The 24,872-nt window shown below is 38.9% G+C and overlaps 1 protein-coding gene and 1 long non-coding RNA gene across 5 annotated transcripts; one reads left to right on the forward strand and one right to left on the reverse strand.

Moving 5' to 3' along the window:
- The first annotated feature begins 139 nt into the window (after positions 1–139).
- ZCRB1 (zinc finger CCHC-type and RNA binding motif containing 1) lies at positions 140–16,499 on the forward strand. 4 transcript variants are annotated; one of them, XM_039385376.1, is made up of 8 exons: positions 140–351; positions 2,024–4,581; positions 4,739–4,767; positions 5,965–6,076; positions 6,159–6,266; positions 7,583–7,692; positions 7,796–7,871; positions 9,203–16,499. In XM_039385376.1, the coding sequence occupies exons 2-8, from the start codon at positions 4,498–4,500 to the stop codon at positions 9,332–9,334; spliced, it is 651 nt and encodes a 216-aa protein (XP_039241310.1). In that variant the 5' UTR covers positions 140–351; positions 2,024–4,497; the 3' UTR covers positions 9,335–16,499. The 4 variants fall into 4 exon arrangements, with proteins under 4 accessions (XP_039241310.1, XP_027566751.1, XP_039241312.1 ...); XM_027710950.2 differs by having other exon boundaries at positions 141–351; positions 4,494–4,581; XM_039385378.1 differs by lacking the exon at positions 2,024–4,581 and having other exon boundaries at positions 142–351.
- A 2,344-nt stretch (positions 16,500–18,843) lies between these two features.
- Positions 18,844–19,780, reverse strand: LOC120324048. The gene is made up of 2 exons (XR_005565050.1): positions 19,660–19,780; positions 18,844–19,069 (listed from the first exon to the last, which is right to left on the reverse strand). It is a non-coding gene; the product is annotated as an uncharacterized LOC120324048 (long non-coding RNA).
- Between the last annotated feature and the right edge of the window lie 5,092 nt (positions 19,781–24,872).

Here is a 24,872-nt window from a genome sequence, read left to right on the forward strand (position 1 = left end):
ACCTCCGCCGCCGCTTCCGGCGCTATCGGCGCGTCAGCGGAACTCCGCCCTCCCGGGGCCGCCGCCCATTGGCCGCAGCCGCGCCGGGCGCGGTGCGTCAGCGGAAGCGCGACGGGATCGGGGCGGTGGGAGCGGGGAGCAGCGAGAAGGCGGCGAGTCGAGAGTCCGGACCGATCCCGTAGGGACCTGCGCGTCCTCCGGTGCCGCGTCGCAGGATGGGCTCCCTCGCGGGCTGAGCCCTCCGGGACGGGGGCACCACGCGTGTGGGAGCGCTTGTTTACAGCTCCCTCTCTTCGGGCTTTTGCGGCGTAGGAAGGGATGAAATAAGCAGCTGGTCGGGACCGTGCTGTGGTAAGGGAACCGCGGGGTGATGCTACAGCCAAAAGCTTTAGTACAGCGTGTGGAGTCTGTGAGCAGTCTGTGAGCAGTCTGTGAGCAGTCTGTGAGCAGTCTGTGAGCAGTCTGTGAGCAGTCTGTGAGCAGTCTGTGACTCTGTTGCCTTAATGGGGGTTTGCACGTACCGAGCTCTGAAATGGAGTCAAGTCTCTCGGCTGGGGTTTGAGGAGGAAGGGCCGTCACCTACTAAATTACCCAGATCTGCCCCTCCTGGGTGAGGTTCTGGGCGAGACCAGATGCGATTGAACCAAACAGCTCTTCTCCCATCTTGGCTATGCTGGAAATCGCTTTAAAAAGACTGTTAAGAAAGCGCTTAAGGTAGTCCTTGCTGGTGGTCTGATGCTCGCTTACTTAATGTCCCTACGTTTTTGTAGCTAGATTAGTGCGTAAGAGTGGTTCAATTCAAACGGATCCTTTTTACGTTCCTCTTTGGCTTGGGCAGACTTTCTTTCTTTGCTGATAGCATTAACGTTGTTTACCAAACTCTGATCCTGTTTAATATTTGCTTTGTACTATTTAGGTGACTGTGAAATAAAACAGATTATGCTTTGACAGCTTATTCCATGCCCCCTCTGTAGGATAGAATTGTAACAAGTGGTTAATACCCTTGACAGGAACCAAGGAGAACATGAGTGTGGTTTCCTCCTTTACCACAGACATTTGATTATAAGCCTGAGCCAAGCTCCTCTGAAACTAATGGTTGGTTGATTTGGGTCTAAACTCTGTTGATGCTATTAAATCAGGAATAAAATACTGTGTTTTAAGGATCAAGATAGAAGAGCTCAAATTAGTTGGCCTGAGTGAGCAAGCCTTGAGAAACTTGTTCACAAATCATTTATGCTACTTTAATTGATTAAATTATAAATCTGACCTTGCTGCTCTGCACTTAAACACACAAATTTGTGCTTAAGTGGAAACACTGATGTTAAGTCATGGAAGTATGAGTGAATTTAGACTCCACTTGGTGCTTCAGAGGCATCTGAACAGTTTTGCTGGTGTTCTTATGTGTTCTGGGACAGAGCAGAAAAGACAATTACTGAAATTAATCATTGTCTTTTCTTGTGATGTCCCCAGCGCTAGTGACAGATGCTGCATTAAGCATATTGGATTCAAACAAAACATATTCATGTACCTGATCTATTTTTCAGGAGACTTAATCATTACTGACAGATGGTTCTTGTCAAAGAATGGCTTCTTTTAGTTCAAGTTGTTAGAAAAGTCAAAAAAGATTGAATTCAAGAAGTCATTGTAATGAGAGACAACTCTATCCTCAAAGTTAATATGTAAAAATTATGAAGGTGACATTAATATTACACAGAGGCTGTTACATTAATGGGAATTTTGCTCAGTCCCATGGGGATAATGTACTCGCTTTCAGCTGATGCTTTAAAGTTAAGTAATCAGGTAATACCTTGAAGATCAGGAAAACCCCGTAAAAGCTTCCAGGATAAAACAGAAATGTTTTGATTTGTTGGAGAGCTCTAGCAGGATACAGAAGTCAGGCTGTACATGACTCTAAGGTGAGTCTCCTGCAGCAAGTAGAAAGCTCAGATGTTGTTTTTTGGTTGCTTTGTTTGTTTTTTTTTTTTCTTGAGGAAAGGGAATATTTACTTTTTTTTTTTGCCAGCTGAGCAGAGTGACTAGTGATCAAGGAGAAAGAATGTGATGAAAGTGTTAAATTTTTATTGGACAGTTCTATGAAGTCAGAAACTTCCTGAAATAGAAGACCTCTCAGCCTTGTAATGGTGAGCCTCCAGATGACATGTCTCATCTAGAGATCTGCTTTAAAGCTGGAACTGGCATTTTTTTACTCCTCCCACTAAAAATCATCAGATAGTAAATGATGATAGCCCTACAGTTACAGTACTCTGTCTTGTATTAAAGTTGTGCCTGTCCAGTGAGTCAGACATTAAAAATAAGAAATCCTTGCACAACAGTCCTAAACAATAGAAATTGCTAAAAATATTTGGGCAGTTGGAGCAGCAAAACTGTTACACTTAAATTTGTTCAGAGGACTAGAAACAAAGTTCAACCTCAGCTGTCTGGCAGCCAGCACTCCAAGGTGCAACTCTTCCAGCTTGCTTCTGGAAAAAGTAGTGTGCAGCTGAAAATGGTGGTTCTGTAGGCGGCCTTTATTAATAATTTCCTAACAACTGAGGTATTAGGCCCGTAGTAATCTCTGCATGATGTATCACCTCCTCTTTGGAGGTTTGCACTGTGGTGCTGTGGAATGTGCAAGCTGACTGCTCTCCAGCGATGCCGTTCTCCTCAGCGCCTGCCCGTTACAATGAGGGCTGCTTGATTTCCTGTTACAGGGTGCTCCAGCTTCTCTTGTCGTTTAGGCAGACTGAAATTGCTGTCTTCAGACACTTGAGGTTCACCTCTGCTGTTTTCTCCTCCACTGTTGCAATATATTAGCACTGGCGATGTACTATAGCGCAGCATTAAGGTCAATCTTACCAAGTCCTTCTATCCACTGTACATCTGGATAACTCCACTTCAGACCATCTATTCGTGTGGAATGTTGCCAAGTCAGTTTGGTTAGGCTTGTCAAGGATAGTAATGCCAAGCAGAAAGGAATTTGGGATAATGAATCCAGCCTGCATAACACCAGATGCAATGTATGGCCTTTATTGAAAATTTATTCTGTTTTCATTTGCTTAACCTTTATGCTTCTGTTTTTGCTCATGCCAAAAAACCTGTCTCTGAACACGGAGAACCTCAAAATTCAATCACTTGGAAACTGCCACTCAAATGAATTGTGATACAATAAGCATGTCAGGAAAAAGAAGCAAAACACTTGGATAATCAGTGCCTGTTGGGAATATCACGTCTTCAGATGGCTGAATCATGAAATGTCTGAAAACATCAGCCAGATTATAATATGATATTAGTTACTTTGTTGGCACTTGGCCAAGCAATCTCTTCAAACTAACTACCCAAAAAGTCCCATAAGAAACTATGTGCTATGGCAGATGTTGCTTTTAATACTTCAGGTTTTTTTATCCCTTGATCAGCTTTTGTCTGCATTATAAAAATGAGCTGGTCTTGCTGAAGAAATGGCTTAATCCTCAGTTAGAAATTGGCTAGAAGTGCCAAGAAGCAGTAATAAGGCTGTAGGAAACTGGACAAGGAGGAAGCAATTGGACTGTGTAGGTAGTGGATTTGCTGTACTATTTGGTGTGCTCTTTCAAAAGGGCTGTGTTTTGATCTTAAATTTTACTCACTTAGCTCTTGGTCTGAGCCATGGCTACAGAATGGATCAAAGAGAATGTTTTACACAGACTTTACATCGCTTAAAATTTTGGGAAATGTCCAAATGGGAAGAAAAACATTGGCTGTTCTTTCTCTAGTTAGTTCAGTTACTCTTCACCTAGTGTTAGAAGATATGTACGTGGTTATAACAGTATTTTTTAGTTGATTCATTGTTTCCGGACGTACTTAGTTTCAAGACCATAGAAAAGATTGGAAGTGAAAATGGCTTTGAAATTGCCCTGTTTCTTGCCGGGATAGATCTGCTTAATTGGGAGGAGGAAGAGAAGTGCTTCTAGGGGAGAATGCTGTCTTATGGTCAGCTCTGGAATACACTTGGAGTTCTAGAGGAGTGCAGAAACCTGAGCAATAGCTACAAGAGGAAATGCATGCTGCTCTAGCATCTTACTACATTGACTTTAAAATCTCTCTCTCTCTCTCTCCAATAATTAGGGCTCTGCTTTAGGGAAGCTTTTTTTCACTTAACTGATTGTGTTTTGTTGAATGCAGCTGAACTGATACTTGTATAAAGAATCAGATCATGCAGGTACTTGAACAAAGGTCAATAATTTCACACACATATGGCTCACATACAAGAAAAATATGTTTGGATCCAGGAGAGGAGGAAGGAATGTATGTCTTCTGTAGCCCATGAAGGCAAACACTAATTTCCATGTAAAATGATGTAAGGGAGATAAAGGGAAATAAGAGCTATGCTTTTCTGCAACTTCATCATGGCTGTCTGGGCTGGGTTTGAAATACAACTGAAAGTCTTGCAACTGTTTTTTTTAATTGATTTCTCTGTTGAATACAGTTTAACTCTTCTCTCTTTCTGCTGTTACCAGAAAAATGAGTGGTGGGTTGGCACCAAGCAAAAGCACAGTGTATGTGTCCAATTTACCCTTTGCTTTGACAAACAATGATCTGTACAGGGTAAGTTTTAAGAGCTGCATTATTTAGATTTAATTTGCTGACAACGATTTTGAGTGTAAAATCAATACTGATATATATCAGTTTGTTGTGATAAATTTATTACTAATGAAATGCAATTGTCTGTTGCTAAATCTTTTTATTTTGTTTTATATTTCAGATATTTTCAAAGTATGGGAAAGTTGTCAAGTAAGTGACCTGATATGGCCTTCTATTTTTGTACCTCTCATTTTAAATATTTAATGTCTTTCCTTCACCTGAAAGTCTTGAGCTTTTTATAATTAAAGCATGAATGTGGAACTGTATTGAAGTTCTGTTCATTTTAATAAAGTATAAATTTAATTTAACAACTAGAAGTTCTTGCAGTTACATACATAGTACAAGAATATTTGTACTAGGGACAGGTTTTGCTAACCATTTCCTAAGAGCAAGTAGAATGTCATTACATACCATCAGTCTTTTCTCTGAAATAGTTGAAGTAGTATTCTTCTAGTAAGTATTGTTCTCCTTCCCTTGAACATGTGTGGGGCACAATGGATAAGTGTAGAAGTGAGACCTTTTACTTATGTCACTCAGATATCACAGTTCCCACAATTGCAATGTACAGTTCTCTACTTGTGATTCTAGAGGGACTTGTTATTGTGACTGCTTAGTATTTTACCTAAAATTAGATGTAAGGATGCATTTGAAATCAATAAGAGTTGAAGTTGTGTAGGTTCCCACCCCCCGCCCTATCTTGTAATTTTTTCTTTTTTTTTTTTTTTTTACTGCGTCTAGATCCTTCTTGAATTTCTCAATGTGCTATTGAAGCTGTTGATATCAATGTTAGACTGAAGATTTAACTTCATATGTCATGTGAAATAACACATGTATCCATAATCCTTGGATTTCAGCTGGAGATATTTGTAGAACAATACTGCACATACTTAGCATTTCCTACTGTGAACCTGTTTAGCTGATTAGTTCTACACAAACATAGATTTCTCAGTTTGGATGCAGTTCAATGCACTGTGTTTTTCAGCAATAATAGCAGTGATTAGATTACTCCTGAATTTTTCTTTCACGTCCAGTATGCGTAGTTCCCTCCAGTTAGGTTGCCTGCAGATCTAAAGAGTATGTTCTCTGTTCGGGTCATCCAAGGGAATTGAGAGTGACACTGTCCCCAGAAATACCCCACATTCTTTTTTAAAATCATCTCCACTCTACCTGTAAGCACATGGCCAGGTTAGCTGTTCCTTTGAATTTCTCTTTATTGAGCATTTTTATTGTTAGATATACTTTAACCTTTTTGCTATATAACAAAGCTAAGATCCCACTGAGATCTTTAAGGAAAAAATGTCTCTGAAGTCATTTTAGTGTATCAATAATGCAGTTATATGTTTCCAGAGTTACTATTATGAAAGACAAAGACACCAGGAAGAGCAAAGGAGTTGCCTTTATTTTGTTTTTGGATAAAGAATCTGCACAAAACTGTTCTCGGGCACTTAATAACAAACAGGTAAATTGTGGAAAGTCATTATGGCAGGAGGGTTGGGTTTGCAGTCCCAAAACATTTACCTTTTCTTTCCAATTTTCTTCAGTTGTTTGGAAGAGTAATAAAAGCAAGTATTGCCATTGATAATGGAAGAGCAGCAGAATTCATTCGCAGGCGTAACTACTTTGATAAGTCTAAGTGTTACGAATGTGGGGTGAGTAAAACCAAAAATCTAGAGAAATGGACAAAAGTTGTGGGATAAGTACAGCTTAATAATTGAAATAATATAAAATAGTAGTAATAATAGTAAATGGTAATGAAAATGAAAATAACAAAGAGAAATAAAACCCAAGAAAGGCAAGTGATGCAAATGAAAACAATTGATCACCACCAACCAATCAATGCCTAGGCAATCCTTGAGCAACAGCACCCCTGCCAAGCTTCCCACTAGTGTTATGGCTGAGCATGACATCATCTGGTCTAGAAGTATGCCTTGGGTCATTTTAGGTCAGTCATCCTGGTTCTGTGCACCCCCAGCCCACCCAGTGGTGAGGGGGATGAGTGGCAGAAGGGGCCTTGACTCTCTGTAAACTCTGCTCAGCAATAGCTAAAACATTCCCGTGTAATCAACACTGTTTCCAGGACAAATCCCAAACTATAGCTAGTCCCATACCAGCTACTGTGAAGAACATCAACTATCCCAGCGAAAACGAGCACAGAATCTTAGCTGGTGTCTTCAGTTTGGCCATTGCTAATCCTGCCTTTGCTGTTAAATTTTTTTTGGTTGATATTACCAACTTGCATAGCACGTTGTATCATTTTCAGGAATGATAGTACCCCTTCTGTCTTTTATTCGAGATTCTGGAGGTGGGGGAAAAATACGTGCGTGTTACGGATGCTTAACATGCTGATGAGCAGACAAATCTGAGTGTCAGTATAATGCTGTTTGTGAATGAAAATCTCCTAATCTTTGCTTCAAAATGCCTGCTTTTGCTATATCTTTAGAAGTTCACAACATAGTTGGCAGTAAAATAAGCAGTGGAAACAACTGTTTTATCTAGCAGTGAGTTTTAAGTTTTAGGCAGTTTCTGACTTTTCCTGAATGTAATGATGTAGGACATTGAGATTCAGATGGTATTTAATGTCCAATACAAACTTGATTTATATTCATAACAGCAAAAATGTTGTCTCACTTCTGTGTCTTCACTTGTTAATTCTGAGATTTCTATCTTGAATATAAACTGTATGTAGTATATTCAGCTACTGCAGCAGCCAAAGAAATCTTTTGTGTTCATGGCTTGTTCTTAGTATGCAGTTAAACGTGCATATCACCACCAATCTCCTAATTTCCATGGCAAGTTTATAGAGGGGAGTTTGTCTTCTGTGTGCTAATTCAGCATTCCATTTATCTTACTAATTGCTTCCATTTTTTTCTCCATGAACTGTCTTACATTAACTTCCCTCATGATATGTTTTAACATATAGTTGTTTGTAATGGTTTGTGTTAAGCAATATTTCTTTTTCTCCAAGGAAGCAGGACACTTAAGTTATGCTTGTCCTAAGAATATGCTAGGAGAGCGGGAGCCACCGAAGAAAAAAGAAAAGAAGAAGAAAAAGAAAATAGTTGAACCAGAAGAAATGTATGTATATTTACTTACATGTTCCTACTTCTTTTAGGAAGTTTTTTCATACTAAACACTTAAATTAAAGAACTTTTATTCTTTTTCTCTCTGCACAATGAAGTCAGGAGGAAGGAGAAAGTGAAGAGGAAGGAGAAGACCCTGCTCTGGATAGCCTCAGCCAAGCCATAGCTTTTCAGGTACAAAATTGAAGCATTGCATATTTATTATTATTTTTTAAATGCAAGTCTACTTCCTTCTTCAGATGCTCTTCAAAAGCTCTGATATACGTGCATGGGTCTGTCCGCTCTATAGCACTTGGGGGCTCTTGTTCGGCAGCAGCAGTTGGTAACTGTAGTTACATCTTCACATTGCAGTCATGTTCAGTGGGATTTTGTTTGAGGTTTTTGCACTTTCATTATTGCTGGTTTATGTGTATTTATTTTGTATTATGTGTTGCAGCTTTTTATTTCCTTCAAGCTCCTTTGCTGCTTAGTTTTTTGTCATCTCTGCTGCAGTGCCCTGCTAGATTTTTGTTCACAAATCCCTCTTTACTTTGTTAACTGAGCAGATGGGGAAACACAGTTATGTACGAATGACTGGACACATCCTCTGCCCTCACTGGACTATCCTTGAACAACATGTATTTCTGGGGTACTTCCTTTGCCTAGTACAGTCCATCGCAGTCTCTAGTAGACTCAGCTCTCGAAACATACTGAGTGCATATTTTGTTATGTAGATAGATTGTCTGACATCTGTATTACTGTCTTTATTACTTGTTTACACACTTCTGCTTCACTACACAGAGCAAACCTGACCTGTTATTCAAATTTCTTTGCTCCCTGTCCGCTGTGTGCCTGTCCCCAAAAAAACCCTCAAGAGTTATTAGCACAACTTTGTTCTGAATCTGACTGTAATGAGTGCAGAATTTTTACATTATATAGTCCAAAAAAATAATTCAAATATGCACAATTATTCCCCTTTTCCCCAAAAACTCTACAATTGAAAATAAAACCTATGAAGCCAAGAAACATTGCCATATCTCTCACCATCCAAAAATTTTATCTGGTAAAAATAGGAAGCTTCTATTTAAATCTTTAGCTGAATAACCTTCAATAATAATCCCCAAAGGCATTCATTATGTGAATGAATGATTGCAAAAGACAACTGTTAGAAGACTTGTTAGTGGAACAAAGCTGATTCAATAACGTCAGTTTAAAACGTGAGGCATTCTTTGCTTCAGATCTTAGCTGCTCTATAGTTTTTTTGCCATGGGCAAAATTCCACTTTTTGAAAATACAGGATAGTCCATGTGGCCTACAATGGTGTAGAAGACTGCTTGTGTGTGAGAAATACTTTCAGGAATGTTTCCTAGTGCATTTATCGCACAGTTTACTGGAAATGGAGATAAACCCTTGCAATTCTCTAACTTATTTAATGATTCAATGCATATGAATAATTAGCATTATTATTTGTAATGCATCTTAGTTGTTCTTAGTCCTAGCTAATACTTTTCCTTCTTTCGTTGTAGCAAGCCAAAATTGAGGAAGAACAACAGCGATGGACGCAGACTGCAGGGGAATCTTCGATTTCAGATGATTCAAAACGTCCACGGATTAAGAAAAGTGCTTATTTCAGTGATGAGGAAGAACTTAGCGATTGAAATAATACTATTCTATATGTATATATAATATATGTAGTGTACCTTTTGTAAATTGCTACAAAGTGATCTGTAATATAGGTTTGTTTTGGTGTTGGAGACACTGAAAATCATGTTGTATTTTTATTCTGTCCTCTCACCCTCCTGTCTTTTTATACCTGTTCTCAAAACTTCACCTTTCAAGGCAGCTTCTTAAGGAAATGGTGTGTTCCTACACTTAAATCCAGAAGAGTATCTATGAGAATACTACTTACAGTTAGTATCTAGACCCAAACCCTGGGAATGAAATCTTTCCTAAGAGAATTTCCCACAGCTTTTTTCCCAAGAGGATTCCTCTTAGGACGACTGTTAGCACCACTGATTCTTTATGTATTGGTCTGTTTATTGCCTGCTTGGAAGCAGGAGGCTTTAGCAGTACTTTAGTGGAATGTGAATCTTACACTAGTTCCTCTTCATAGGGTTGAATTTCAACTTTAAGCATTGTACTAGTCTTTTAACTTCTCATACAGTAGATGAGAAATTACTGTCACATCAGCACTGTTTTTCTTGACTGCAGTTTGAGTGCCTAACATGGTAATTATGATTATCCATGGCGTTTTGAATATACTTGTATCTAACCTGGGTCACAGTTCTATGTTCACAGCCATCTGAACCTGTTGGCAAAATCTAAAAGGCACAAAGTTTCCTACATGCTTAAAAATTAGCTTTCATGTATACTTGGAACCATCATGGTCTCTAAGCAAAGTGTGTCGGCACCTATTTTGCAAATAAAGCTGTCAAGACCTTTTAAATAGGGTCTCCATCCTTACATCTCTAGGGTTCTAGTCATGTTCTCCTGTATCAGTGATCATTCCCAGAACCACAGACACTTGATTTCTTACTGTTCTTACAGTTCTTACTGTTTAACCATCAGGACTTAATTTTCTTCCAAATATTCCATTATCTATTTTTAATACCAATTTACATTCAAATACATAAGATGCAAAGCAAAGAAATACACACACTCCCCCCATCAAAGCTAGTGTATAGTCTCGTTCCGAAGGTCATTCTTGTGCTTGTGTTGCTCCATAAACACAAGAATTCAGAAACAAGAATAAGGTAATAAAAGTTTTTTCTCTGCAAGCTACTCAAGCCATCGGAATAAGGAGGAATATTGAGTTCTAAACATAGGAAGGTCTTGGACTCAGTAATCAAAGGAATGTTTTTAAGACTGACTTTTTGCTGAAAGTACTATATATTAAGTCTGAAGCTTCCTTTACTGAATTTTGGGAAGATCTCTTGATACTGAATAGCAGAGTGCTAAAGTGCCAGGCGTAACTTAGTGATAGTAAATGCAAATCAGTGTACATCGTGTATGTAATAATAAAGCCTGAGGAGTTCTAAACTCTGCTAAGGAAGAAAGTCTTGCTACCAGCATGCTTCTCTGCAAATGCTAGGTTAGGATGCAGTGACAGTCAAAAAAAAAAGAAAGCAAAACAAACAAAAATATTAGACCACTACTTAAAATTGGGGTTTGTCTTCTTTTCAAGTACCATATTCAATGCTGTTTTTTGAAGAAGATAGAAAACTAAAATGTGACAGAGGACCAGTTTGACATTGTCCATGACTTTGGTTTGGGAATATTTGATAGCTTGTAAGAGTTAAGATTTCAATGAAGTGATTAGGCAGCAAGTTTCAAACTTGTATTTCATTACACTATGTAATGTGGTAGTGGAACTCACTGCTAGGAGACTTCAGGGTCATGCAGTCAAAAGGATTTGGCTTATATGTGAAACAGATTTTCAAATGTTAGTTTAATAAAGTCTCCACTCAGAAATATCCTCAGTTGCTGGCTTCCTCTAACAGTTAAAATATACAGAGATATCAACAGTCTTGGAATGTATTGTTCTTACACACTTTACTGTTTCATATTTGCTACTGGTGTCTTGTCAGAAAGCATAAAACCCAAAACTGACCCTTGTTCTGACCTAATAAAGTACTTTTTCAAGAGCTGCAGTAGCTGAAGCATGTTGATATATTTTTCTAGTCTGCTGCTTCTGCCTCACTGCTTTCCCAGTAGGATTTGCTCTTGTCAGCATGAAGCAGTAGCTCAGTCCAGACTTTTACAACTGACCCAGTGTTGTTCCTCCATGCTCTTTTGTACCAAGTATAAACAGTTGAGGTAGGTGACATTGGAAGAGAAAAGTAAAAATGAGCCTGCTTCTGTGCATAATTGGCATCTGGAATTCTTTCCCTTAAGTCATCTTGCTGTAACAGTTTTCTTAACTCTGAACTTCTGTTGTTTAGCAGTGCTTATAGTTTTTGCCTTAGAGTCAGGGTAAAGAGGAATACACCTAATGCCTAAATCATGATCTAGAGGGGCTTGGGAGGAGTCAGATTTTTGCACTTGATCTTCTGAATAATTTTAAATTTTTATTCTTTGTTGGCAAGATAACAAAGCATTTCTCGGTGAGGAATTCAGAGCACTAGCATTAGTTAGTTAGACAGTTAGAGTAGTTAGATACTGTGAGTACCTGTTCTGCTTACTTAAATCCAAAATTGTTTCTGGCAGCAGCCCCTAATGCAGCTGCCTCATCCTGAAAAAAAAGGCCAGAACTTGTCAATGAAGTCTCTTTCTGATCTTTGAACCTGGAGAGGTTTGCTCCTATTCATGTCCACCATCACCTACTCTAAGCAGCACGGCTTCAGGTTGCCATCAGAGTCCCATCAGCGCTGAGGAGCAAGGGGGAGTGTTAACTAGGCTCCTGATTTAGGTCAGGCCAATAGGGTGCAATTATTTTGCAAAGCTTCAGCAACAGAGTGATGCTTTTGTCAGTGTGGTATCATAAAGCACCAACTCCAGAAAGAGAAAACAGCTTTGGTGGTTGTATGGCTCTGGGCCAGACAAGGTGAGACTCTAGTCTTGTTATCAAAAGAGAGAAGAATAAAAATCACCTTGTAGAACCCTTTATTGTTGCTGTTAGAAAAACCACATGATTGTCTTCTGAGGGGGCCGTGTGCAGGAGGTGTGTTTGTTTGGGGTTATTTTTAGTACTTTGAGAACTTAGGTTAGCAAGCTGACTGCTAGTTTTAGAGTATAGATAATATGGCTCTGATAAGTAGCAGATTTTTTTTTTTAATAATGTCAAAAACTTGGATCTTTCTGCAAACATCCACTTATTAGATTTTATCTTTCGTAGTTTCCAAACAGCTTGAAAATTGTCAAAATGTGTTATGGGTCATAGGACCTCTTGTCAGTTGAAATGGCTAACAGAGTAGTGTCTCAAAAGCCACTAGGAGATGCCTTTTGTCTGTCCTTGTGGAAGAAGGGGCTATGGAAGTGAGATAAGGACAATTAGCTTAACTGAATATAAGTGGTATTACACAGACTGTGCCTGTGCAGCACTTGTTAAAACCATTGCAGCTATGAGACACAGGAGTAATTTTAGTCCATGTTTAACAGGCTCCCACTATGTTCTCGGCATATTCAGGTTACTACTCTCAACAGAGCAATAGAAGGGACTGTAAATACAAAGAACTGTGTGTAGCTAAATATATGATGTCTGGAACAAATTGTAAACACTTTGGCTTCTGGGTCACTGTGTTCTCTGGGATAGCCCTTTAATCTGCAGAGATGACTTACTGTAGCATGGGAAGGTGAGCTGTGCAGGCTGTCTAGCTGTAGTCTTCTGAGGCAAGAAATATTAAATTGCTTAGAAAAGCTAGATGTAAAATGTGATATTTTAAAATGGCATTTATGAAGTGCTACTATAAGCGTTTCTGTTCTATTTTGCATCTGCAGTGTCAATACGATTATATATTCTGTCACTATTCCATCATTGCTCTTCTATAAAAATATTTCAAATAATATTCTTCCAAATGTGCTATCTTAAAATAGCAATATTGGATATTGCTTCTTTTTAGTATAAATTACAAACCCATTTTTAGATGTCCTTTACTCAGCAGCTTTGTTTATCTTACGGGTCTTAAGAGGCTGAGGGGTTTTTTTCTGTAGCTGTTGAAGGTAACATTAAAAATTACTACACTGTTCCTTCTTTAGAGAAAAAGGTGTAAAATGGAGGGTTTAGTCACTTTTAACATACATGACCTTGTTTTTCATATCTATCCTGGTATCTGTAAAACATATCCTAGAAGGAATAAGTTGAGACTCTCCATGTAAAAGAAAGCAATATTTTTTTCAATCGAAGAACTGTACAGGTTTGAGAAGCAACCCTCCATCACTGTCAGGCTAACCATGACCCTGCTGTGCATTCAGACAGACAAGTTGTGTGTTTATGCATGTATTTAATGGATGTGATAAGTAATACAGCAAGCAGAGAGTTACAGAACTTGTGGCAGCAGAATGTCATAAAAGAGTGTGAAACATTTAACCAACCCACTGAGGCAATGTAGGTCACAGTGGCTTGAAGAAATACCACAGTTACTAATATGAGAATTTTTCTGTCTGATGAACAGGATGCTCCAGAGAATCAAAAGCAACTCTGAGGTTTTAAGTTCATCAAATGCAACAGCCACAAGCCTACATCAAGATGAGCTAATCCATGAAAATTCAGTTTTATCAATGTGCAGTCAAAGAGAATTAGAAGGCATCCAAATTTAGATGCTGCAGCAAGCTCAGTGCAGTACAGCAAAACATGTCGCTTGGTTGCAAGAGTAAAGATGCATTATTTTAACTGTGTATATGGAGGCAGAGCATGTAGATATGCTCTGCTCAAAGAACAGATGTGGCTATGGAAGAAGGAGAGATCTAAAATAGAACCAAAAGGGATATTAAGGACTCTGTGGGTATGCTGTGAAGTTCTAAGGCACTGAACTGTATTTTTAGAGTGGGATAGAACTGATTGTACTATGTTTGCTTAATTGAAGAATGAGTGTCTTATATCAGAAAATTATGAACCTTTTGATAGTACAAATTTGTACTGATGTTCAAATGCTCAAGAAAATGAGACAAATTAAAGGAGGATACAGTTCTACAAAGAACCTTACTTGGGATGTCTTTGATGTATGAATTTGATTAGGTGGCAAACAGCCATCTGCCCATGAAGCCTGGAGCCATGAGAGTGCATATAAAATTAAATGGCTGAACAGCATATGGCAGTTAGGAAAGATGAGAACATGCAGTACTTGGATGTGATGGTTTTGAGTTCATGAACCATGTATCTGGAATGAGTGATTGTAGTTTTTGATATTATGTTCTTTCAAAGAAAGTTTTTGAAAATTCATCAGCTAGATTTATTTTCATTACTGCAGCATAACATTTTTAAGGAGTGTTTTTACTGTGAGAGGCTTTCATAGGAAAAGCTTAACAGAGGAAACTCAATTAATTAAAATCTGTAACACAGTTCTGCAGCAAGGGTGGATTCTCTGTGAGTCCCATGCTTGTGGCATCCTAGAGAATGCAGGGCCCCTGGGCCTTATTCATGTTCATATTTAATTTAGCTGAAGCTGCTGGAGAATGTCCAGAATCCTCTCTTCATTTGCTGCACAATTTAGGTCAAGCCCATAACAAAGTACTTGAGTTCAGGACAGAGTAGCCCTTGCAAAAGTTTCACCTTTTTTTCACTCTTATATTATTTGTTCTAGGATGGTGGATTTTTTGCTGTATTGCACACCTTTGAAATGGCAAACTGGTTGACAGGAAGTTACTTAACTCCCTTGATTTGAATGTGGTAGGAGCAGCATACACACATTACTCTGCTGCTTTAAAGAAGGGGCAAGGAGTAATTATTGTAACAGCATTCTCTGGATGCAATTTCACTGCTTCCAGTGGCTGGGATCCAGAGAAGGAGGGAAGGAGGCAGGCAGGGCAAAGAATGAATAAGCCAAATGTGCATCCAGAATAAGTGTACATGACTTACACTAAACATTTTCAGGTTTCTTTCTACAGATTCTCCTTTTAACTGTACTTTAGATCAGAGTTTATGTAGATAAAATTCATGGGGCTGTCTGGATTACATAGGTATAATAGGTCTAACTGCAAAGACTTTATTTCAGTCGCATAGAAGTATAACTTGGATTATATTAATTCAAATGAGAATTGCTACAAAGACTTTATTTCAGTCGCATAGAAATATAACTTGGATTATATTAATTCAAATGAGAATTGCTACATTTTCATGTTAAGTTATCTTCATGCTTTAACTGGCTTCTCCTGGGGCACAATGACACCTGTCTGATAGAAGAACTATTTATTGTAAACTATTTTTATGTAGGTGTAATATTGAAATAGATTCTGATATGAGAGGCTTGAATGCAGACAGCACAGTAGCTTTGTGGAAATTAACAGGATGTATTCTTGGTAGGAGAGGAAGAAGAGTTTCAGAAGTGAGAAAAAAACAAATAAGGCAAATAGCAGGTGAGACTGAGAATATTGGTAATGCACAGTTCAGCATCAGAATAAGGGACAAAAGGGAGCAAAATAGGTTGACTAAAAATCAACACACACTATTACCTGTAGCATTAATTCCCTTCTATTTAAAGAAGGCTCTTTTAGGAAATGAGTGATATTGCATGTTGCAGTGAAGGCTTGTTTTTCACATTGAACTCAGTTATCTGATTTTCTCAGGTGCTAGACTTCACAGCAATATGGCAAAGGTGGATGCGGCTCAGCTTTTTTGAAAACTAAAGCCACAAATTACTTCCCTGTCCACTTTTTGCATCAGCAGTTATTGTTCAAGAGCCAATAACTAACTTGTAAGAGCTAATGATGCTTCTGAAAGCTAGTGTCTCTTAAACTCACTTCCCTTCTCCCCTGTCCCTCCTTCCCCCATGAGATTGTCATTGTTCAGAACTTTCCCCAATTTTTCCGACTGTCTGGATGACAAAGTTTTCTTGTCTCTATTCATTTCTTCTTTGATACAATTTATGCTGAGGGTTTTTTCCTTATTCATAACATGTTGTTTGTTCTTCTGCTTATGATGATTTCCTCCCTAGATTCTTGACTCTCAGATGGAGAGATTTCTGTTCTGGGTTTCTTACATGTTGATATCCAATCTACAGACCAGCTTCAGGGTGTCTCATTGTAACTGTACTTTACCTGCAAGATGTTTTTTAAAAAAACAACATTGCTTTCCAGCTATGCCATTCATTGAGTTATTTTGTCCAATTACTTTTCCACTTTTATTATCATTGACTAAATGTAATATTTAAATAAAGGCCTAGGTTTCCAGCTGAGGGAGACTTTACTCGTTCAGGTTCTTTTTTTTTCAGTAAACTGCTAATGATGTGAGTGGTTCAGTTATCTTCTTCCTTAGCCCATCTATTTTTAATTAACCAAAAAAAATGTAAAATGTTTAAAAACAACCCTAGCGAGCCGAAGTGAACAACTAATAATAAGTTTGTCTTATGTTTTGTTCTAAAATTACTTGTATTAATTATAAATAAGGCACAAGAAATTAATTTCAAAATTTGCTGACTGGAAACTTTCCTCTGCCATCTCTATTTTTTCTCATATTTGTGGCAGTTCCTTCACATAATATGAATAAGTTAAATTTAGTTCACTGAGATTATTAAAATATATATGATCGTCATTAAATGAATTATAGCAAAAACAGCAATGAAGTACACAGGGTAATGTTTGCTGCCATGTTCATTGACAGATGTATCATGCTTAGGCTTCAGCTGATGAGAGAGGCCAACAAACTATATTTCAAATGTCTAGAGATATCCCTTTGGAGAATATTCAAGTATGAGTTTCATACATGCCTCCAGTCTGAGTGATGAGAGCATTATTCATTGATAACTGGTTTAAAAATATGTATTTTGTGCCATAGTATTGTGATAGGCAGCATTTTTTATGTTGCTATCTTAAAAGGCTTATTAGCTGTTCCATTATATTTTTTCTTTCTTTTTTTCCCCTCCTTTTTGAGGATTTCACTGTGGAAATCTGCTGATGTCTGGCAGAAAATACCCGCTTTAGAATCATATCTTTCTTTCTAAAATAGAAAATACCATGGTGGGGAATCTCTGTGATATTTGTACATGATTTCAAAGATACTGTCTTAAGGTTATGCACTTCATTTTTTGTACTGCTATTGACTTAGAAACAAAAATAAGCTGATTGTCGCTTTTAATAAGAACAAGCCAACCGTATTTTGATTTATATTTCTATAGATCCATAGTCAGGCTGTTTCCCAATGTTCATGTTTCATACTAGCACCACTACAGCTGAATACTGGCTCAGGGAAACTGCATTTCAACTGAAATTTCAATCACAAGAGGGAACTGAGAGAGTGGAAGGAGCCTTAGCAGATACCTATCATTCACGTGGCATGAATAGTTTGTTAAGAAACAGGAAAGTCATATGAAGTAAAGAAGCCACCTTGCTAAGAAGAAACACCACACAACTGGTCATTCACTCTTACTGGTTTCCCAACCCATCCAGAGAAAGTGGGTCAAGTTTCACTTTGTAAAATCATCATTAATTCCATTAATTTTCAAATAGAGTCACAACAGAACTAAAGCAATGAGAGGTGAGAACTTGCAGCTCATGGGAAGTAGGCAAAAGCAAAAAGGCAATTCCTTAAAAAAGCTGTAATAAAGGCACTACTGCAAAATACTGAAATAAAATACAAGTGAGATAAGAGCCCAACTTTAGTAAACCATGAAATCTTCAACAGTGGTTTAAAAAAAAACAACCCTAGAGGAGTTTGCTAAGTGTAACTAGCACAAGGATACAGAGTCAATATCAAAAGATCAACCAATCAAATGAGAAACAGTGGTGTGTGCCATACAAATATCAAAAAACAAGGAATATGTTCAAAGGAAGGATAAAACAGGGGAGCAAATTGATCCACCCTTCACCAGGAGGAATCTTCAGTGTAGCAGCTGGAAAGGCAGGGGTGTTTCATCCTTGGTGGGATCAGCCCTCACTAAGGAAGTCAACTGTAATGCTAGCAACAATCTGTCAGAGTGCAAGCTACAGCTGGGACAGAAAGGAGCAGGGAATGCTTCAGTTGATTAGAGGTTGTTAAAGAGGTTGGACCTTCCAGAATATGTAAAGACCCTAGGCAATATTAGGAGTTACCTTTGGCAATTTGCGTTTATAAGTGTACACTTGGATTCTGGTTTTAAAAGGTGAGAGCTGAGGAATTTTTGGAGCCATGGTTAAAATAAAAAAAGTCCTGGAACAAAATTATCAAGCAAAGAGATGAGATGTAAAAAAATCAGTATAGACTCTAATCATTCTGATGTCTTTCTGTACAAGGGTGTAGATATTACACGTATGAAAGAGGTGGTAGATGTCATTTATCTTGACTTCATTAAGATTTGTGCTATTGTGACATAGTAAAAACACGGTAAAAATGCTACTACTGTAACCTGAGTGAAAATTTTGTGGGAACACTGCTCTCAGCATTTCACAGACAAAGCGATGAGATGAGAACTGAGAGGGGTTCTGCAGAGATCTGTGACGAAGATACTGTTTTATACTCTCTTTAAACCTTGGATGTGGAATGGAAAATATGCCTGTGAAAACTTGTGAATAATGAGCATCACATAGGACACCAGCTGTCTTGGCTTTTCATCTGATACTACTGAATATTGAATGGACATAAGAATAGCTCTTCCTTTCCTGGTTGCTTCTGAGCTAATCAGTTACCTCTGATGACCTCTGCGAGCACCTTCTGCTCAGCCCTTGCTTCTCCCCATGGTTTTTCCATGCTGGCATGGGCTGCTGCCCTCTGCTTATTGCACCAGCTGAACTGATCTGTGCTCAAGGCTTGTCTTTGTGTCTTTTTCCTATGGAGACAATGGCAAGATGATTGCTAACTTAGGCAGAATATTTTATTAAAGGTTTTCTGGACAAAAATGAGACTGAAACCCCTAAATCTGGTTTTACATACCTGACCATTTTTTTCCTGTCTGATCTAAATTTTCAGTAGATTCTGTATCTCTCTTCCAGAGAATGGTAGGTATGCTAATGTTTGGTTCATGAGCACATTAATGTTTCAGAAAGGGAGCCTTTAAAAGTGGGTGGGGTGTGTTGCTTTGGTTTGGGGAGGGGTCTGTTTGCTTTGAGGGTTGTGTTTTTTGGGGGGTTGTTTGGGGTTTTTTTCAAATCTTCAAAGCTCCTGTCTAGCAAAACAAGACTCTCTTTTCCTTGGAGGCAAGTTATAAAATCTTCAAAGCTAATAACTGTTCTCTGTCTTTCAAGGCTATGTGGAAGCCTGGGGCCGTAGACTGTATTTCCCACAACACCCAACAAGTTCCATTATGCCTCTAGCTGTGATGCCCCTCTAAGTATCAATAACCTACCATCACTAACAAGGTCAAATACCAGGTTTATAAAATACTTCAGTATTTTAGATTGAGGGCAATCCTATCTTTACCTGGGTTTATACACCTTTACAGCAGGACACTGGTGCTCTGCTGGAGTGGTCGGAGGAGACATCCATTGCAATGTAGTAAATGCCAAAGCTGAAATCCACGCTTTCAGGCCTTGTTTGTGTTCAACCCCTTCATTTTGTCAGCATGGAGTTTATCAACATGTGGGAGAAAGAAAGAATGAGAAACAGACTCTTGAGCACAAATAAGTGACAAAACTGAAAAAAAAAGGGTTCTTTAAGTATGTTCTTACATTTCAAGACTTTTTATTAATTGGAAAGAGAGCCTTGTGTGATATCATCATTTAAAGGGGAGGCAACTGCAAGCAATTTCCATTAGACACCAAGAGACAGTAAACTTGGTTGAGGTGTTGGACATGTTCATTACATTTCTTATCTAATCGTGTGATACTCTCAAGCCTTACTCACTGGAAACCCTAGCACTCTCATTATGTACAGAATCATGGTCCTAAAGAACAATGTGGTTAGATGAGAAGAGTCAACGCTTAATAGTTTTGCAGCCTTCCACATATGTTTGCAGAGCAATAAGATGAAAATTTCCAGGTCCTGCTTTGATAGATCACAGCTTATAATTATAGTCATGTTGCATGGCAAGGTGGGCACACTGCTAGCGAGATTAAAGAGACAGACAAGATCGAAGCCTCCCTGTCATTTTTTTTCTCTCTCCGAGTGTGCCAGCTTGTGCTTATTTTATAAATTTTGGTGAGAATGTTTCCATACTTTTTCTCATTTCCTCATTTTTATAGCTTTGAAAGTTTCAGTGGTTCTGCTTTGTTTCAGTTCTAATAAAGTCTTCTTTTGCTTGTCCTTTCTTTATTCCACCGTGTTTATTTTACTGTACTATATTCCTTTTCTCCCTTTGCCTCAATCTTAGCTCTCCACTCCACTCAATGCTGTCTCCAGCTCCCTCCCTGGAGGCAGGCCCTGTCATTACCACCTCTCCTTCATTCCTCTCTTCCCTGACACAAACAAGAAGCTCAATGACACACAGTTTCCTGCTTAAAAACAGGCTGTTCATCACTGGCTTTTATTTATTTAATAGTCCCCTTTCACCACAGTGCTTTACAACTTATTGTAGGAGATACAGGAAAGAAAATCAAACAGTGGGTTATGAAGCAGTGGGGCAAAGATGTGGGTCTGTCTGCCATCCCTGGTTCCTGCACTGCACTGGCAGATGTGATGGTGCTGGGGGCTGAAGGGCTGTGGGTCATGGCCTGGCAAAGCACTGGTCCCCACCAAAATATTGCAGCTACATACTACATAATACTGATAGGCTATAAAGTTACTTCAAAAGGTGAAGTGTTCCGAAAAGGGGTTAAGTGCTTGTTGGTTGGTCTCATGACATATCAAATATTTTCTCTCCAGGATTTTACTGAACCTGCCATATCTCTCCTCACCTTTTCTTGGTCAGTTCCTTGCCCACTTATAACCGTTCTGGCCAAGAGCAAAGCTGATTTCTCAAAGCACCCATTCTCAACCCTGCTCTTCCTTTTCCTGCAGGTACTGCACGTGGATCTCTACAGCCTTTACCTTGCGCCATGAGTTTCTGTTGCCATACTAGCTGGCAATGACACTATCACCTGTGTGTCCCCAGGTGATACGTGGTGTCACCACACTGAAGTGGGTGACACAGAAGTGCCATTTGTTTTCAGTCTTCACAGCTGTCATTTGAACTGGATCTGGGAAGAGACCTGCTGAGGCTCTGGAGAGGAGATGCTGTGCAGCAGTCCTTCACTGCCAAATGGCCAGGGATAAGAAGTATCATGCCAGTGCCTTGTGCATGGTTTACGGAGAGGCATCAAAAGGACTTGGAGTAGTGGAGCACCCTAATCAAGGCTTTGAAGAGGGCCTATAAAGAGTCTAAGAATACTAATGTATAGTCCAGTGCCAGAGGATGTCTTGTTTGTACCAGAATGAATTTGGCTGTGGTTAGTTTGGGAGTAGGGATATAGTTCCCAAGTACAGCAGGGATCTGGTAGCTCAGCTCCAAGCCTCCCTTCTGTAGGAGCCACTTCCCCTCCTTTGGAGGTGGACATCCATCTACACTGATCAGAGTATTGTGAGTACAGTTTTGGGGGGGACAGTAAATGGGTAGGTACTCTTGAGAAGGCTCCATGCTAACAGGCACAAAATGAGAGGGACAATCCCCTTTGCAGGTGTGTTGCCTCTTATCATGGTAACTCTTCTTTTCTGGGCACACTGCCAAGCAGCAAGGTTTTCCAGCAAGGTTGTCAAGTCTTCTCAGTTATCCCTCACACTGACCTTTCTACCCTAGAGGTACTCCCTTCTCTGACCCATCCCACCTCAGAAGTTTTTATCAAGACCATGTCCCATCCCACGTAGTTTTTGCTTGCTCCCTCTCTCAAGACCTTTCCCACTGAACAGGCATAGATACAATTTTTAAAGTAATGGCAGACATATTCACACATTTCACACAAACCCAGAGCTGGTTTTTATGGTCAGAAAGTGTTTTGACAATGGATGGACACAGAACCAGCCTAGCTGCCTGTTCTTTTCCAGTTTTCAATGGTCATTTATATTTGACTTAAGTGATACCAGAAATTTGGTGACTTCTTTAGTTATGTGTTTAATTCCACTGAGAACACAGTTTATTTATTTAGGTCTAGACCTTATTATTAACTTAAAAGTAAGAACTGCACAGTTTATTTTTTACAGAGTAATAGTTCCTTTTAATTTCACAGTAGAATACATTCTCTTTTCCAAATGTTGAACTCAGTTTTAAATCCGTCAGACCTTCTCCAGATGCTAAGCAAATGCACCTAAAAATGCAGATACAATAATTGCCCCCCAAAAGATCCACTGAAATGCTGCCTCCCAAGTAATGTTGCTTTTATCCCTAACCCCCTAGGAGACAGTGAGAGAGATTAAAAGATACTGCAGTTTCATCCATGTGTTCTACTCCATATTTGATATTACCCATGACAACAAGAAATACGGGGGGGGGGGGGGAAATACTAAATATGCACTTCTGAGAGATGAATGCCCTGGAACAATAGAAACACAAGACAGCTCCCTCAGGAGAAGAGTAGGATTAATAACCTTGATTGTTTTATAATGATCTCTGGTATGTTTTTCCTGTTAAGAGGGGGGAAAAAGGCTGTTTGCTACACGAAAAATATATTGTAGAGCCTACCTAGTGCTAAAAGGCAAGGGTGTGAAGTATAAATAACTTACTGAGAGAATGAGTGCAGAAAGAGTCCTCCATGGTTTCATCAAAAATGTGTTTGTAATAGTTTAAGAAAAAAAAACAGAAAACAAACCATTTAATTTGAAGGAGTTTTCACATGTATCTCATTTCTGAACTGCATAAACTGTGTCTCCAACTGAGTGATTAAAGGAAAACTAAAGAACTCAAAAAGAGTGGGAAGCAGTTTATGTTACTTTATAATATTATATTTTCCCTCAGTAGAGAAATTGTGGTCAACACATTCCTCTCCAAGAGTGGTTCACACTACACTTAATCTGGTATAACTGTGGGCTGCCACCAAAGATGGCAGCCTTTCTGTCTTCAGGTCCCCACTCCCACGTGTGTCCCTGTTCACTTATTTGCATCACGTCAAAGAATTTTGCGACTTCAGGACGAATGAGATCCCCTGATCCAACAGAAAATAGACAGGGGTTTTTCGTGCGGTAGTTTGCTTTGGGGTGACCCAAGAAAACTGAGCTCTAGGTGGAGGGGGAGGATGGAGAAGAAACTGGAGAGTGTATAGGGCAGTGATCTTATTACTTACATCAGTTTTAGCCAGAGCAGCGTTTCTGACTGCAGTCTTAGGCAGCTTCAAAACTGGAAAAGCACACTGTTCTCTATCAATATGCTGCTGGACCACCAGCAAAGATGTGGGGGAGAAGGAGGTGACAATAAATGTGATGGAAGAGGCAGAATTCTGAGAGGTTTGAATGCTAAAGCATATGGGATATTTGGAAAATGGGAAACTACCATCTCAGCTCTTTTCGAAGAACAGAAGGAACTAGACTCGTGTGTCTTCCATTACCTGGTGACTGAGGAGAGTTTTTACTGAGGAAATTAAAATCTCACTTAGCTTCAACCAAGAAATATTAATTGTTTTCTCATTTGCTCCTGTTCAGATATTTGCCACTGATCACAATCCAGTGGATGATGTGCTATGAAAGGTGGAGGCAGCATAAAATGTCTTATTGAATAATTGATCACCACCCCTGCAGGCTATGTCCATGGATGAATGCATATGCCAGTTAGGATGAGTGTGTCCCCAGTTAATGCCCTTAATTGACAAACACTTGATCTGAATTAAAATAGTGTCTTTAAAGACAGAAGGTTTCTCATATTTTACAGTTTCTTTTTTTGTGTGTGTTTTTCTGATTAAATGCAGACACCTTTTGGCCCTTTAATTATATAGACATTTAGAAATGAATTATGTATTTTTAAAAAACGGTAGTGTTATCTTGATCACACCAAATCAATGGGAAACCTCCTGTTTACCTTCCTGCTGTACTTCTTCATCCAATATCTGTTGCTACCAAGTGGTTATAATTTCCTCATCTCTTTAGCAGGAATTAGGGGACCAAATAAAAGCCAATATATCATGTCCCTGTATCTCATTCACAAAGGCGACACAAAGCAGTAAAGGGACAGAAGGCTAGACAACAGGGTTGCTGAACTCAGTATGTGGCAGAGATTTCCCACCTTTAAGTCCATTCTACACATTTATTGTCTTTTCACAAGAATCACAGGAAGATAAGAAATTTTACCTAAAAATAGTTCTGATTCCTAAAAACTAAAATTTTTAATGCAGCTGATATTATGCATATGTTGCCTTCCAGAATTTACTTCAGACTCTGGAAGAAGGAAAAATATACAAACTAAAATTAAAAAAAAAAAAAAAAAAGCTGAAGGAATGAAAAGAGTTGGAAAAAAGGCAGGATTAGTACCAAACGGTGCCCCCGTATGTGAGCTCTACTCTCAGCTTTCTGCCTCATCTCAGCTTTCTCAGTGTTGCGTCTTCTGAAATGCAGAGTCTGGCTCTTAGTGGCCTTAGGCCATTCTCGTCTGTTTGCCTTTGAGACAAATAATGGTTACTTTGAGGCAGCTGCCAAGATTTTCTCCTCATGTGACGGTTCATGCAGTCACACCCAAGCTTGATCATGTTCGTTTTGTATTTGCTATGATAAATTGATTTACTATTTCCTATATAAATTGT

This window comes from Pipra filicauda, unplaced genomic scaffold (genome assembly GCF_003945595.2).
Source record: "Pipra filicauda isolate LSUMZ 115617 unplaced genomic scaffold, ASM394559v2 scaffold40_size4127951_pilon, whole genome shotgun sequence".
NCBI classification, from domain to species: Eukaryota; Metazoa; Chordata; class Aves; order Passeriformes; family Pipridae; genus Pipra; species Pipra filicauda.

Excerpts from the sequence above, each read along its gene's own strand:
- ZCRB1 (XM_039385376.1), top strand. The coding sequence starts at position 4,498 with ATGAGTGGTGGGTTGGCACCAAGCAAAAGCACAGTGTATGTGTCCAAT. Across the intron at positions 6,077-6,158 it reads GGGCACTTAATAACAAACAG|TTGTTTGGAAGAGTAATAAA; the intron begins GTAAATTGTGGA and ends AATTTTCTTCAG. Across the intron at positions 7,872-9,202 it reads GCCAAGCCATAGCTTTTCAG|CAAGCCAAAATTGAGGAAGA; the intron begins GTACAAAATTGA and ends CTTTCGTTGTAG.